Source organism: Rhincodon typus, chromosome 21 (genome assembly GCF_021869965.1).
Source record: "Rhincodon typus isolate 14 chromosome 21, sRhiTyp1.1, whole genome shotgun sequence".
In the NCBI taxonomy this organism is placed as follows: domain Eukaryota; kingdom Metazoa; phylum Chordata; class Chondrichthyes; order Orectolobiformes; family Rhincodontidae; genus Rhincodon; species Rhincodon typus.
This window is the reverse complement of record NC_063352.1, coordinates 15,310,111-15,323,845: the sequence shown is the minus strand read 5'-3', so window position 1 is coordinate 15,323,845 and position 13,735 is coordinate 15,310,111. Positions and strand designations below refer to the sequence as shown.

General features: G+C 42.1%; 1 protein-coding gene across 2 annotated transcripts in view; it reads right to left on the bottom strand.

Annotated features, from left to right (window-relative positions):
* The window catches only part of caskin1 (CASK interacting protein 1), a 579,066-nt gene that overhangs the window by 99,761 nt on the left and 465,570 nt on the right, over positions 1-13,735 (bottom strand). For both annotated transcript variants that reach the window (XM_048609909.1, XM_048609910.1), the window contains exons 7-8: positions 4,395-4,503; positions 655-763 (exon numbers count right to left, since the gene is read on the bottom strand). In XM_048609909.1, coding sequence (XP_048465866.1) covers positions 655-763; positions 4,395-4,503 — 218 coding nt within the window. The remainder of the gene's footprint in view (positions 1-654; positions 764-4,394; positions 4,504-13,735) is intronic.

Here is a 13,735-nt window from a genome sequence, read left to right as displayed (position 1 = left end):
GGGATTGGATTTGGGAGGCCTGTGAAAATGTTGCACTGGGTTGTCAGGCTCTGTGTTAGGCTGCAGCAGCACAGGCCATTTTCATTTATTTCTCTTGAAATATTTGTGATGGGAAATGGCTGACTGTTGAGTATCATTATTTCAGGTAAGGAAGAGTTGCTTAACTTTCCAATTGGAGTGGGAATTCAGGGTACTGTGAATTGACGTGTTGAGCAGCCAATGATGGGAGTGTGAGGGGTCAAAGCAGTTGGCTTTGAGTTGCCTCAGTTACGCTGTCAGTGGTGCCAGCTTTTGGACGAGATGTTACTTATGGAGTCCATGCCAACCAGACATCCCAATCTGGCCTAGTCCCATTTGCCGGCATTTGGCCCAGATCCCTCTCAACCTTTCCTATTCATCTACCCTTCCAGATGGCTTTCAAATGTTGCAATTGTACCAGCCTCCACCACTGCCTCTGGCAGCTCATTTCATACTTGTTATGCAAATTCGCTGCTGCATTTCCCAGATTACGACACTTCAGAAGTATTTTGTTGACTGTTCATTTGGTCTTGGGGTCATGAAAGGTGCTATGTAAATACTATCACTTCCTTCTTTATTGTAGGTGCATAGTCCAATATGGAGCAGTCTGAAACACTTTTATACTTTTAGACTTACCTCTGAGCATTTGCTTAATCTCTTTGCTTGCTTGTGTTGCTGTGAACTGATGAACAATGTCCAGGGCCGTCTGATTGTAAGTGTTCTTGATGTGTGCATTAATCCCGCTCTGAAACACAATTCAATTGATCAATTTTAAGTGTGTAAAATGTACAATTCTTTTCAAGCCTTTCTTCCTACAAGTGATAAGTCTGCAGATTCCAAGTGAATCAAGAGATGGATTGAATAAAAGCAACAGATTAATTTAAGTTTGAAATCGGGATCACTTCATGCTTGAGTTGAGAAGTACTGACAAATAGCAATGTCAGAAAAGAGAAAGAATATTTTGGAGGCAGCCCAATTTTGTCTTCAACTCGCTGTACAAAGATATCAGGGGAGGTCTTGACATTATTTAATTTTTTTGAGACGGAGTTGACAGTCAGGTTTTACATCACTTCTGTTTTAATTTCCACTGAAATCTGATGTGCCTCACATGGATTTAAGTTACATTACACAATATTGACAAGTTATTTGTACCTAAGAGCTCAGTCTGCTTTTTATGAAAGACAGTCTGGTTAACGTAAGGGCGTTAACGTTAATATTAAAAGCAGAGAGGCATTTCACACAAAGATGTTAGTTTGTTGGTTTCTGATATCACTCAATACCAATAAAAGCATTCCAAAGATTTAAATGCAAAGTAAGCCCTCTTTTTGCTGCCTAATTCTTCCTGAACAAGGTAGCTGTTCAATCTGAGAAAGATTTTGAATGCAGCAGTCACTCATTTTGGGTGGAAGATGTGATCATTCGAGCTTTAAACGTGACAATTTGGTGGGAAATTTAATGACAGAGGCATCATGGTTGAGCTTGAAAACGAAAGCAGAAGTTGCTGGAAAAGCTCAGCAGGACTGGAAACATCTGTGGTGAGAAATCAAACTTAACATCTCCAGTCCAGTGACCTTCCTTCAGAACTGATGGTAACTCAGAAAAAAGCTGGTTTTTATGCAGAAGATAGGGTGGGAGAAGGGGGTAAGGAGTAAACGATAGCTGGAGATGGAACCCAAAGAGAGAGAAGAACAGTTGGACAGACAAACAGTCTTGCTGGGAGAATGAATGGCTACTAATGGGGACTATTAATGGCTAACAATGGGTTGTGTGTAATAGCAGACCATGTGATAACAAAGCCTGGTGTGTGGGTGTTGGGGTAAGGACATTGGAGAAAGTGTCTGAAGCCCTAAAATTGAACTCGATATTGAGTCCAGAAGGTTGTAGAGTTCCCAAGTGGGAAATGAGGTGTTGTTCTTCCAACTTGTGCTGAGCCTTGCTGGAGCACTGCAGCAAGCCAGAGAATACAGATGTTGACCAGAGAACACAGTGGCGTGTTCAATAGTTGAGCTCAATCCAGCAGTGGTTCCTCTACAGTTTGATAGAGCCTTACTGACTGTTACAAAGAATGTTGAGGCCAAATATCAAACCCCATTCCCCGATTGAGTTCCACCTGAGCACTCATTGCACACTGCTCTGTGGTCACCAGGCACTGCACATACTCACTGAAACATAGCAATTCTTCCAAATGTTTTGCTAAGGGCACCATTTAAATGCCAAAGTTTGGCCATATTACAAAAACATATTAAACGTACTGTAAACATATTGTAAAGATTCTCACCAAAATATTTCAATTTTTGCATTATATTTCCCACACCCAGAAATTATCCATATTTTTCTAGAGAGCAGATGGGCTGTTTTTATAAAATCACTGAATAATCTGCAATTGTTGTGCAACGGAACATAGGCAGCAGATGAGAGTTTTCCAGTCTCATTCCTTCAGGTTGTGAATTGATGTTGGGGATTCTAAAATAATTGTCCCATTTCTCCTTGAGAGCTTTTCCTTACTTTTTCTTTATGCCGTTTTCACTATCTCATTTCAATCTTTCTCCATCTCTATTTTTTTTCTCTCAGTGTGTAATTTGAGTTTGAACTCTCAATCTCTAATTCATTCTCCAACTTCATCCTTCCTCTGTTTAGATAGAGTCATAGAGTCAGACAGCACAGAAACAGACCCTTCGGTCCAACTTGTCCATGCCGACCAGGTTTCCCAAAGGTTTTGGAGTAGATTTATAGCTCGTGTTGTGGGTGTTGAGGTTGGTTGGCTCGCCGAGCTGGTTTGTTGTTCTGCAGACGTTTCATTACCATGCTTGGTAACATCCTCAGTGCAGCCTCTGATGAAGCGTCGGTGTGTTTTCCCGCCTGGTTTTTAAACTCTGAGGTCCATTGCGATGGATTGCCTCACTTCTGGTTTCCTCCGTAGTGGAATGTATATGGGGTCGAGTTCAATGTGTTTATTAATAGCCTGCTTCGTGGAGTGCCACGCTTCCAGGAATTCTCCTGCTTGTCTCTGCCTAGCCTGTCCCAGGATCTTGGTGTTGTCCCAGTCAAAGTCGTGGTTCTCCTTGTCCATGTGGATTGAGATGAGTGAGTGTTGGTCGTGTCTTTTTGTAGCCAGTTGGTGTTCATGTACCCTTGTTGTTAGTTTCCTTCCTGTTTGTCCGATGTAGTGTTTCTCGCAGTCTCTGCAGGGGATCTTGTAGATGACATTGGTCCTGTCCATGGCGGGGAGTGGGTCTTTAGTTCGGGTAAGCACTTGTCGTAGGGTTGATATGGCTCACCCGAACGAAAGACCCACTCCCCGCCATGGACAGGACCAATGTCATCTACAAGATCCCCTGCAGAGACTGCGAGAAACACTACATCGGACAAACAGGAAGGAAACTAACAACAAGGGTACATGAATTGGTGTTGCCTATGAAGAAACCCTTGTAATACTCACTCATCTCAATCCACATGGACAAGGAGAACCATGACTTCTACTGGGGCAACACCAAGATCCTGGGACAGGCTAGGCAGAGACAAGCAGGAGAATTCCTGGAAGCATGGCACTCCACGAAGCAGGCTATTAATAAACACATTGAACTCGACCCCATATACATTCTACTACGGAGGAAACCCGGAAGTGAGGCAATCCATCGCAATGGACCCCAGAGTTTAAAAGCCAGGTAGGAAAACACACCGACGCTTCATCAGAGGCTACACTGAGGATGTTACCAAGCATGGTAACGAAACGTCTGCGGAACAACAAACCAGCTCGGCGAGCCAACCAACCTCAAGTTTCCCAAACCAAGTGAGTCCCATTTGTCTGCATTTGGCCCATATCCCTCTAAACCTTTCCTATTCATGTATCTGTCCAAATGTTTTTAAAATGTTGTAACCGTACCTGCAATTCCTCTGGCAGCTCATTCCACATACAAACCATGCTCTGTGTGAAAAAAATGCCCCTCAGATCCCTTTCAAATTTTTCTCCTCTCACCTCCAAAAATATGGCCCCTAGTTTTGAACTGCCTTACTCTAGGGAAAAGACCTTTGCTATTCACCTTATCTATGGCCCTCACTATTTTATAAACCTCCATAAGGTCACCTGTCAAACTGCTACGCTTCAGGGAAAGAAGTCTCAGCCTATCCAGCCTCTCCTTAAGACTCAAACCCTCCAGTCCTGTAAATATTTTCTGCATCCTTTCCAATTTAATAACATCCTTCCAGTAGCAGGAGACCAGATTTGAACACAGTACTCCAAAAGTGGCCTCACCAACGTCCTGTACAGCCTCAACACAGTGGCCAGAAGAAAAATTAAGACCCTACATGTAGGCAAGCAAGTCCATCTTACAGGGCTGAATCTTGGTCCAAAATGTTTCTCTCAGAACAATCCTTACTTCCAGTAGCAAGCGAACCACTTCAGTTTTCCCACAGAGTGCAGCTTCATGTAAAGCTGTTCCAGCCTTTGTCTGACGATTGATATCAATTCCAGCCTGGAGCAGAAGCCTGTAAAATACAAAAGGAAAATGCTAAGAGAAGTAAAACAAGAAAATTAAAGAAATAAAATGGTAAATAGCATTTTATAGCCATCATGAATTTCGATTCCACCATTTTGATTTATATATATATATATAATGTTATAAAAAGTCAAAGGAAAGCTCATGCAGCATTTTGAAAAGGAATGTGTAAAGCTATAAAAATGTTCTCGATTTCTTCCAGGGGAAAAGGGGAGATTAGCTTTACAGTATCAACCTGAAAGGAAATCTTATCCACTCACACTTCCCCTACAGTCAGTACTTAGCTCACACCAACTCCCTCACAAATGTATCAAATGTACATGAAAGCACTGAGGCATGTTGAGGCCAAACTGTTAACAGCTGGAAGCTAGGAATGATTGACACCAGCTGACAATAGATTTAATATATAAAAGCACTTACCAAGGTCACAGTCACACACATCATCTTGCCTACTCCTTCAACAATACATGTTTTAAGAACTTCTCACAACTCAGAGGCAAGAAAGTGAAACTGCAGTGCACTCCTCCACCTTCATGTCCCGTTGATGGACTCTTGTTGGAGTGGTTTCGGGCCAACGATCTCAAAATCTGGCCCATGCTGGAGCGTTGTGAGTTCAAATCGCACCTCAGGGCTTGAGCTGAGAAAGTAAGCTGACCCACCTGTATGGTCAGAGGTCTTGTTTTTTAGAACTGCCCTTCCCAACTCTCAGGTGGATGTGGAAGATTATTTGGCAGTATTTTGGACAAGAGCAAGGCATTTTCGTATCCTGGCCATCATTTATCACTCAGTTGTTATGACTAAGGAGTACACTGTTGCTTGAGTTCACAATTCTACAGGTCACAACCACAAATAAAAATACGTTTCCTTATCTATATTAGATTTTAAATTTTTAAAAAATCTATCTACCAGGTTTCTAATAAACACAATTATTGGTTTATTATCACACAACATTTTTTATTGAAGATGCAATTGTTGGCAAACCTACAGTCAGTACTATAAAAATATAAGTGATCTGCCTCTAAATATCCCTAAAAAGACACACACACACACACACACACACACACACACACACGAGCACATGTACAAACACGCACACACTTTAGGGAAAGAGAGGGGAAGAAAAGGATTTTTATGCAGAGATTGGCTTTCTGGAAACAAAACTCTTTGGCCCATGTTTTAGTCTTGAAGGCAAAAAAAAATGTTGAATGTTCTAAAGTCTGTCACTCACAAGTGTGGTCTAATTACTACTCACGCACGGTTGCCTCTGGAGTCTTTCACACACCTGACTTCAGGACTATTTTCTTTTCAATAATTGGGAGAGATTAACTAGGTAGCCCTTCCTCACAGGCTCCATGTCCTCAGTTAAAGACCAGATACAAAAGCACTCACTATCTACTCACTGTTCTAAAAGGCCCAGCAGGGATCCACACCAAAGCAAGCAGTTATCACTTGTTGAAAATAAATCTCCAATATCGAAAATGATCTTTCAACATTCTCTTTTAAAGAAACCACTTCAGGTATTGCCACAAAACTTGAAATAAAGCTATTTTTTCACAGTCCTTCAAACCCTTTTAGAAATATTAAATTTAATTGTCTTCGTAATAAAATCAACATCATGAGAAACAAGATTAACTGATAATTATAACATTGCTGTTTGTGGGAGATTGCTTGCCATATTACAACTGGGACTATACTTCAAAAATACTTCACTGACTGTAAAGCGTTTTGAGACATCTGGTGATCATGACAGGTGCCACAGAAATGCAAGTCTTTCTACTAATCCAGAGATAGATTCCAATCCCACCATCCCAGTTTGAAGATATTAATTCAGTTTCGAAAGTCTGAAAATGTACTGACATTGCTTAGGTTTCCGTTCTTCAACCTCCGGAACTACTGAACACTCCAGCCTAGCCACTATGATCGTGTGTCATGAGCAGAAAGAAGATACTGCATAACAGGTTGCTAACAGGGGAGCTAGTGAGACTGTAGTAGAGTTCAACAGATGCACTACTATTGTGACGATACTGTGACTTTAAGAAGTTATTTTGTTTTTTATTGAAGTGTGGTTGTAAGGCAGAGGCACTGAGCAGTCTACCAGAGCCAACAGAGTAAACAGCTTGGGAGGCCTTGGATTTTTCTTTAAAACAGCCTGACTGGGTGTGGCCAGCCTTCAAAGACCAGGGTTTTAGATTTAGCTTTAAGCAGAAGCTTTTGGGGGTCTTAACAGAGTAGGAAGCTTCAGTGAATGTCTCCAGGCTGCTACTCTCTCTGAATTCGCTTGATGTTTTTCCTTCCTGGATTGGAGATCTGCATGTGAGAATCCGTGTCTGAATTTTCCTTTTTGCCAAGGGGTGCGTTTATGAGATGTCACTATAATGGAACAGTAAATTAGTAATAGTTACTGTAACTATTATTCAATTAAGCTTTCTAACAAAGTTGTTATTCTAAATTCCTTTTTTGGTTGTATTTTAACTAGAGTGTTTAAATAAATTGTGTTTTGCTTAACGTCGAGTAGTTTGACCTGTTGCATTGTATCTGGAACAAACACTTTACATTTGCCTATAAAATAAGAAAACTTTAGGGTCTAGGCTACATTCTTTAAATATTTTGAGGAGGTCTGGTCTGGTCCATAACACCATAAAGCAGACATCTATCAGACAAAAAAAGTCTGAACACTGTCACCACCCTGATTTCAGTGGATGAAGATAAGGTTTGCTTAGCTACATTGTCGAAGGTAATAAACATGACCAATAAATGCCTACCTTGCCAGTGGAGCCCACAACCTCATAGGCTGGAATCTTCCCAACATTTACTGATAGCTGATGGGACAAAATCCCATCTCCAGTGGTTACTCAGCTTAGACTTTGCGGCATAAATGAGTTTTGAGCTCACAACACAACCAGAATAATATGGACATGGTACGAGGCAGCTGGATTTAGGCCAATGCCACAAATTTTCACGAAAACCAGTCACTTTAATTCTTCTACCAGTGGATAATCTATCCCTTCTTCTTCAGCTGCTTGCCCAGTTTCTTTGTGAAGGTTTGGAAAAACTGCATCTTATCCGTTTAGCCATGCTCTAGTCTCTCTTTTCCTGGGTTTCTCTGACCAGGTTTTGCAGTAGATGTATTGCTTTTCCCTTTATTTCTTGTGAATTGTCCTGCTAAGTGCAAAACAAACAGCTTTGACAATGTGCGTCCTTTCTCAGCGATACTGCATATGGTTCTGTACTATCAAACTACTATTCTTCTAGAGGTTTGTGAGGAATTGCAGAACTGAAACAGACCAGAGTGTGCACTGTCAGCTCACAGAGAGCAGCTTCTAACCTCTAATTCCCCTATAGAGGACATTGTCAGAGTGACTCCTGATGCCAAAATGTGGAGACGTTTTGAGATTCAGACAGCCTTCTTCGTCCGCTTATCCCCTCCTCTGTACAGTCTGGGTAGAGATCTGAATCTCAACAATATTCCACTTCAGTTATATGATGGATGCAGTGGGGGGGAGGGGAGCAAAAATATTTCTTCCATTGAACCTTGTTCCTTAACGTAATGAAGAATCTTAACAGAATTGCCATGAAGAAGACCTTTCAACTCTTGCAGAAATGCAAAACTTATAAATCCAACAGGGAATTCAGGTGAAACTTCTTTATTCAGCAAGTGGTCAGAATATGGAGCTCACTACCACAAAGAGCAGCTCAGGTAAATAATGTCGATATATCTAAAGGGCCTACTATATAAGAATTCAAGGGAAGAGAAGGTTATGTTGATAGTAGGAGATTAAATGGGATATAAGGAGGCTAGTGTGGGATAAACTCTGGCAATAAACCACTTAGGCCCAATGGCTTGGTTCTGTCCTGAAAATACTATGACAGAAAGGTAAGGACCAGGGCTGTGCAGTCAAGGCTTTCATAGTAGACGATGTTTATACGTATTCTGACCTCTTACAATTTTCTAGAGAGTGACAAAAAAAAATTCAGACTGGCAGTGAATTTTTAGAATACAACAAAACAACTTTGTTCTCATCTGTGTGATGGAACTATACAACATGTTGTGTGGGCACGTTGAGCTGGACTTTATATGCCCCATCTTGGATGCCCTTGTGGTATGATTGGGAAAATGAAACATGAAGGACGCTAAAATTGGTAGCCAGCCCATCACTTCTCAATAAGCAACTGTGGGTCAATTGAACTCATTACCAAATCAATTGACTCCAATAAAATGCTGCCCATACCATAACAGTGGTTGGAGTGGGCATACCCTCTCTAAAGCAAACTGTTTTCCAACCCCAAGGGAATGGCACATGTCCTTTTGATGGTGGTGCCTCACTTGCATATTCAGCACCCCCTGTCCCTTTCCCTGTGCTTCCCAATCCTTCTTCGTCTCTGACTGTCCTCACTCCATGATCCATGTTTTCTTCATCCTTGAGGTGACTTGCAGTCCCAACAATGCCCATTCCTGAGATCCAGCACTGCTGGGAGCATACAGCTGAAGGCAGGACTTACTCCCACTGAGGGCTACATGTCCCATTCTCTCTCACTTACAATTCTCACAACGTGTTAATAAAATTCCCAATCCCATACTCTGAATGTTTCTGTGAAACTAGCCTTGTGAATTCACTTTGGCTAGTCACATGCATGCCAACCCTTTACAGAAGTTATCGAATTTCACTTTACTTCCCTTGTAAGTCAATCCTCTTTAAGCGAACAGTTAACCTGCAAACTACAATTCAGAGCCAAGATGATCCTTCCCTTCCCATTAATTAGTAAGATTGTTAAATTCCCTTCATAATCTCTCAATTTGTCATGCACTTCTAAGTAATCAAATGTCTCAGAGCATTTGAAAGCTTTCAGAGACACCACAAATTCAGCTTGGTAAACAGAGATAACACGGTGTAGAACTGGATGCTCTCCAGCATCTGCAGTTCCTAGTATCTCTGAAACAGCTTGGTAAACAGCCTGCTGCCACCTTGTGCCGAGGGTTTTAATTACAGCTGTCCCTCCAGTTTTCTGCAAGCACGTATTCCCTGAAACAATAAGACATTGGGAGTTGATTTGGTGGAAGCCAGGGCTTTGATATTGAGGGCTGAAAGGCCCCCTGCTCCTAATGTAACATGAACTCATCCTAACTTTGCTGAACAGCCTCATTCCTCCTGGAAACGTAATTTCATATTTGTAGAAAGTTAAATTCCTCTGTTCTGCAATGAGATTTCAATAATTTGTTGTAGGAGAATTACTTTTGAAGCTTGTTTACAGTACTTGCAGCATCTGCCTTAATTATACATGAGTGTTTCAATCTTTTTTCTGTAAGGAGGAGATTGATATTTAATTAGTAATGGGTTGAAGGGTTATGGACAGGAGTTAGGAAAATGGAGTTGTGGCCAAGATGAGGTCAGCTACAATTGTACTGAATGGTGGAACAGGCTTGAAGGATTAAATTTCCTAGTCCTCTGCTAGATCTTATATTCCTTCAAAAAAAGTGAAGACATGCAGTTACTACTGAGAATTCTACAACTGTAGATGATGCTGAAATTGAAATTACCATCAAGAGAGTGTAAATCCACATTATCAATCTCACTGGATCTTTGTTGGCAGCTTTGTTTTCCCAAGATCAGCAGTGAGCGAGGTCACTTTACTGCAGCCTGGAAAATCAGGGCCAATATTATCACAGAAAAAGCTGAACTGCACAATTCAGCTCATTTGTCTGATCCTATCTGTGGTAATAAGCAGTCGACATCCTATCGTTTCCACCGTCCTCCAAAACAAGATGTTTATTGGAAATCCATCATGACAACTCTGTGTTGAAGTCTTATAGGATCTTGACTTCAGGCTCTGGTTACGACACTGCCGCCGAAATTCAGGTATTTCAATGAAATGGGAAAAGCACCAGTATTTCACAAGAGAAAAGAACAATTTTTATCATTTCCACCAAAATCGTGATTATTCTGTGCTCTATTTACAATGCTACGTTGGAATGAAATGACTTGTCCTGTCATCTTTTTATCAGTCTACCCAATGAGTTCCTGGTCAATTTCACTGTAATATCAGTGAGCTCCACTATCACACTAGCTCCTATCAGGGTCACAAACGATATTCTGGGTGACTTATCCTTCCTCATCTTTCTCAACCTGTTTGCAGCCATTGACATGTTTGACCACACCATCCTGCTCCAACTCCTCTCCATTATTGTCCAACTGGGTGGGATTGCTTTCAACTGGGTGTATTTCCATCTGTCAGAGCGAGAAAACACACAAAATGGCTTCTCTCCCTGCTCACTCCATCACAGATGGCAGCTCCGGCACAGTCGGTAGTGTTTGGGCTCCTGAGCCCGTCTGCTTCAGGCTGGTCACATCCTTCTCTCTCTCCTTTTTCGTCTTTTTATTTTCTCTTTTTTACCTTTTCTTCATCTCCTGGCATCATGGAGGAGCTGGAGTGTTCTCAGCGAGCTGACAGTTGCAGTGGTGGAACTGCCCAGAGTGGGGACTCCTGGCTGTAGTAGGCCTGCAACATGGACTCCTGAGTGGGGCCTCCTTGAGGCCTGGGGCACCTTGCAGAGACGCTGCAGAAGCCCTGGAGCTGTGTTTGAAGACCCCTTATACTGAGGATGAACTCTATTTACGTAATAACAAGGTGTAGAGCTGGATGAACACAGCAGGCCAAGCAGCATTATAAGAGCAGGAAGGCTGACGTTTTGGACCTAGACCCTTCATCAGAAAATGTGACGTCAGCCTTCCTGCTCCTATGATGCTGCTTGGCCTGCTGTGTTCATCCAGCTCTACACCTTGTTATCTCAGATTTTCCAGCATCTGTAGTTCCTACTATCTCTATTTACGTAATTTCTTTTTTCTTCTTTTTGTAACTCAGAATGGTACTAGATTGTGGCAACAAAACATTTTTCACTGTATCTTTATAGATATATGTGACAATAACTCACTTACTCACTCACTCACTCATTCACTCACTCACTCACTCACTTCTGGTGCACCCCAAGAATCTGTCCTTAGCCCCCACCTATTTCTCATCTAAATGCTGTCCCTTGGTGACATCAGCCAGCAATACACCAGTCTCCACAACAACACTGCCAAGACAGATATATTCTTGATCAGTAGGAGAATAAATCATTACAAAGATAGGGCAGTGAAGTGGATGTGAGGAGTGTTGGAACAGGCATGATCCTATCGAATGGTGGAGTAGGCTCAAGGGGCCGAATGGCCTATTGCTGTTCCTATTTCTTATGGTCTTAATACCCAGCTTCACTTCATCATCGCCTCTTTCAACCCTTCCACTGACTGAGCACTGTTTGTCATCCAGCACAGAATGAGCAGAAGTTGCTTTTAATTAAATATCAAGAAGATCAAAGCCCTTGTCTTTGGTCTCCACCAAAAACTGTGCACCCTTAGTCATCAACTCCACCCTTCTCCCTGGCAACTATGCGAGTCTGTCACTGACTGCTTGCGACCTTGGTGTCATTGTACAACAAGATGAGCTTCCAACCACAAAATCACGCCATCACAAAGACTGCCTACCTCCACCTCTGAAACACTGCAAGCCTTTGCCACTGGCTTGGCTCATCAGAGCTCTTGCAGTGCAGTGTTTGTGTCCCTGCCTCTGAGCTAGGAGGCCTGGGTTCAAGTCCAATCTTCTCCAGAAATATATAACAATATTTCTGAACAGGATGATTAGCAAATATCAACTGATTCAGTTCCTCTGCACGTTGTTCTCAAATTCATCCATGACTTCCTCCGTCCTGATCTCTGCAATCCCCTCCAGCCCAACAACCCTTCAATATTCCTGCATTCCATTTCTGATGTCTTCGCCATCCCTGATTTTAACTGGCCCAAATTTGGTGGTGTGCCTCCATTGACTAAGCCCTAAGCTCTGGAATCCCCTTCGCAAACCTCCCTACGTTGTTTTCTTTCCTTAATATACCAGTTAATAATTATCTCGTTGACTAGGTTTCTGGTTCATCTATCTTACTACCTTGTTAGGTGGTTTTTGTTTCATAGTGCTCTGGTGAAGCAACTTCGAATGTTTTTGAAATAACTCCACAGAGGCTGGTATCCCGGCACCTGTATTAACAGGTGGAGAGTCCTTGACACTGGTCCAGCTCCCTCAGAGCCAGCTCTCAGAGTGAACAGGATGTCTGACACTCCTGTTCTTATCTGTCAGACAGGGCTCCCAGATTGGACCAGATTAACAGCCCCAATCAGGGAACTCATATTCTATGACACCTACTTGGCTGACCTGATTACAATCACTACAGTTTTACAATCATAGAATCCCTACAGTGTGGAAACAAGCCCTTCAGTGCAACAAGTCCACACCGACACTTGGAGCATCCCACCCAGACTCATTCCCCCTATAACCCACCTAAGCTACCCATCCCTGAACACTACGGGCAATTTAGCACGGCCAATCCACCTAACCTGCACATCTTTGGACTGTGGGAGGAAACTGGAGCACCCAGAGGAAACCTACGCAGACACAGGGAGAATGTGCAAACTCCACACAGACAGTCTCCCAAGGCTGGAATTGAACCCAGGTCCCTGACGCTGTGAGGCAGCAATGCTAGCTACTGAGCCACCGTGCCACTCCAGATGTTAAAGGTACTTTATTAAAACTAGTGGGTGGTGTTGAATCCATTCTGACGGGGAACGAAACCATTTGCAAAAACATTTCCACCTGAAATAATTCAGTTAAATTTGATCAACAAGGGATTTAAGAAAATAGTAAAAAGAAAGAGGGACAGACTACATTGATGTGTTGTTGGCAGCATTCCTATAACCTGCTCTCTGCTCTGTGGCAATGCTGCGACTATAATATTTTTCCTTTCATTAGATTAGTATCTTTCTTATCTTCTACTTGTATTAGTCCAACAGAACTCAAAACAAGAACTTTGGCATGTTACCAAGAAGAGATATTAACAAGGTAACCCTTGCAAGAATCCCAGCCAACATGGAACCAATCATTTGTCAATTACTCAGTCAATATTTCTTTGACTCAGAGCACATTTCACTTAAAGGTGTACCTGTTTTTTTAATCAGGACCCTAAGTTCAACTGTGAGTTTTAAATTGAAAGTTAGAACAAAACTATCCAAAAGAATGTGTTGTTCAAAAGTTGTTTCTGAAAGCACTTATCATCACATCAAGGCCCATGGTCAATCACAGCAGAAATAGGCAGTTTGTGTGTGTGTGTGTGTGTGTGTGTGTGTCTGTGTGTGTGTGTG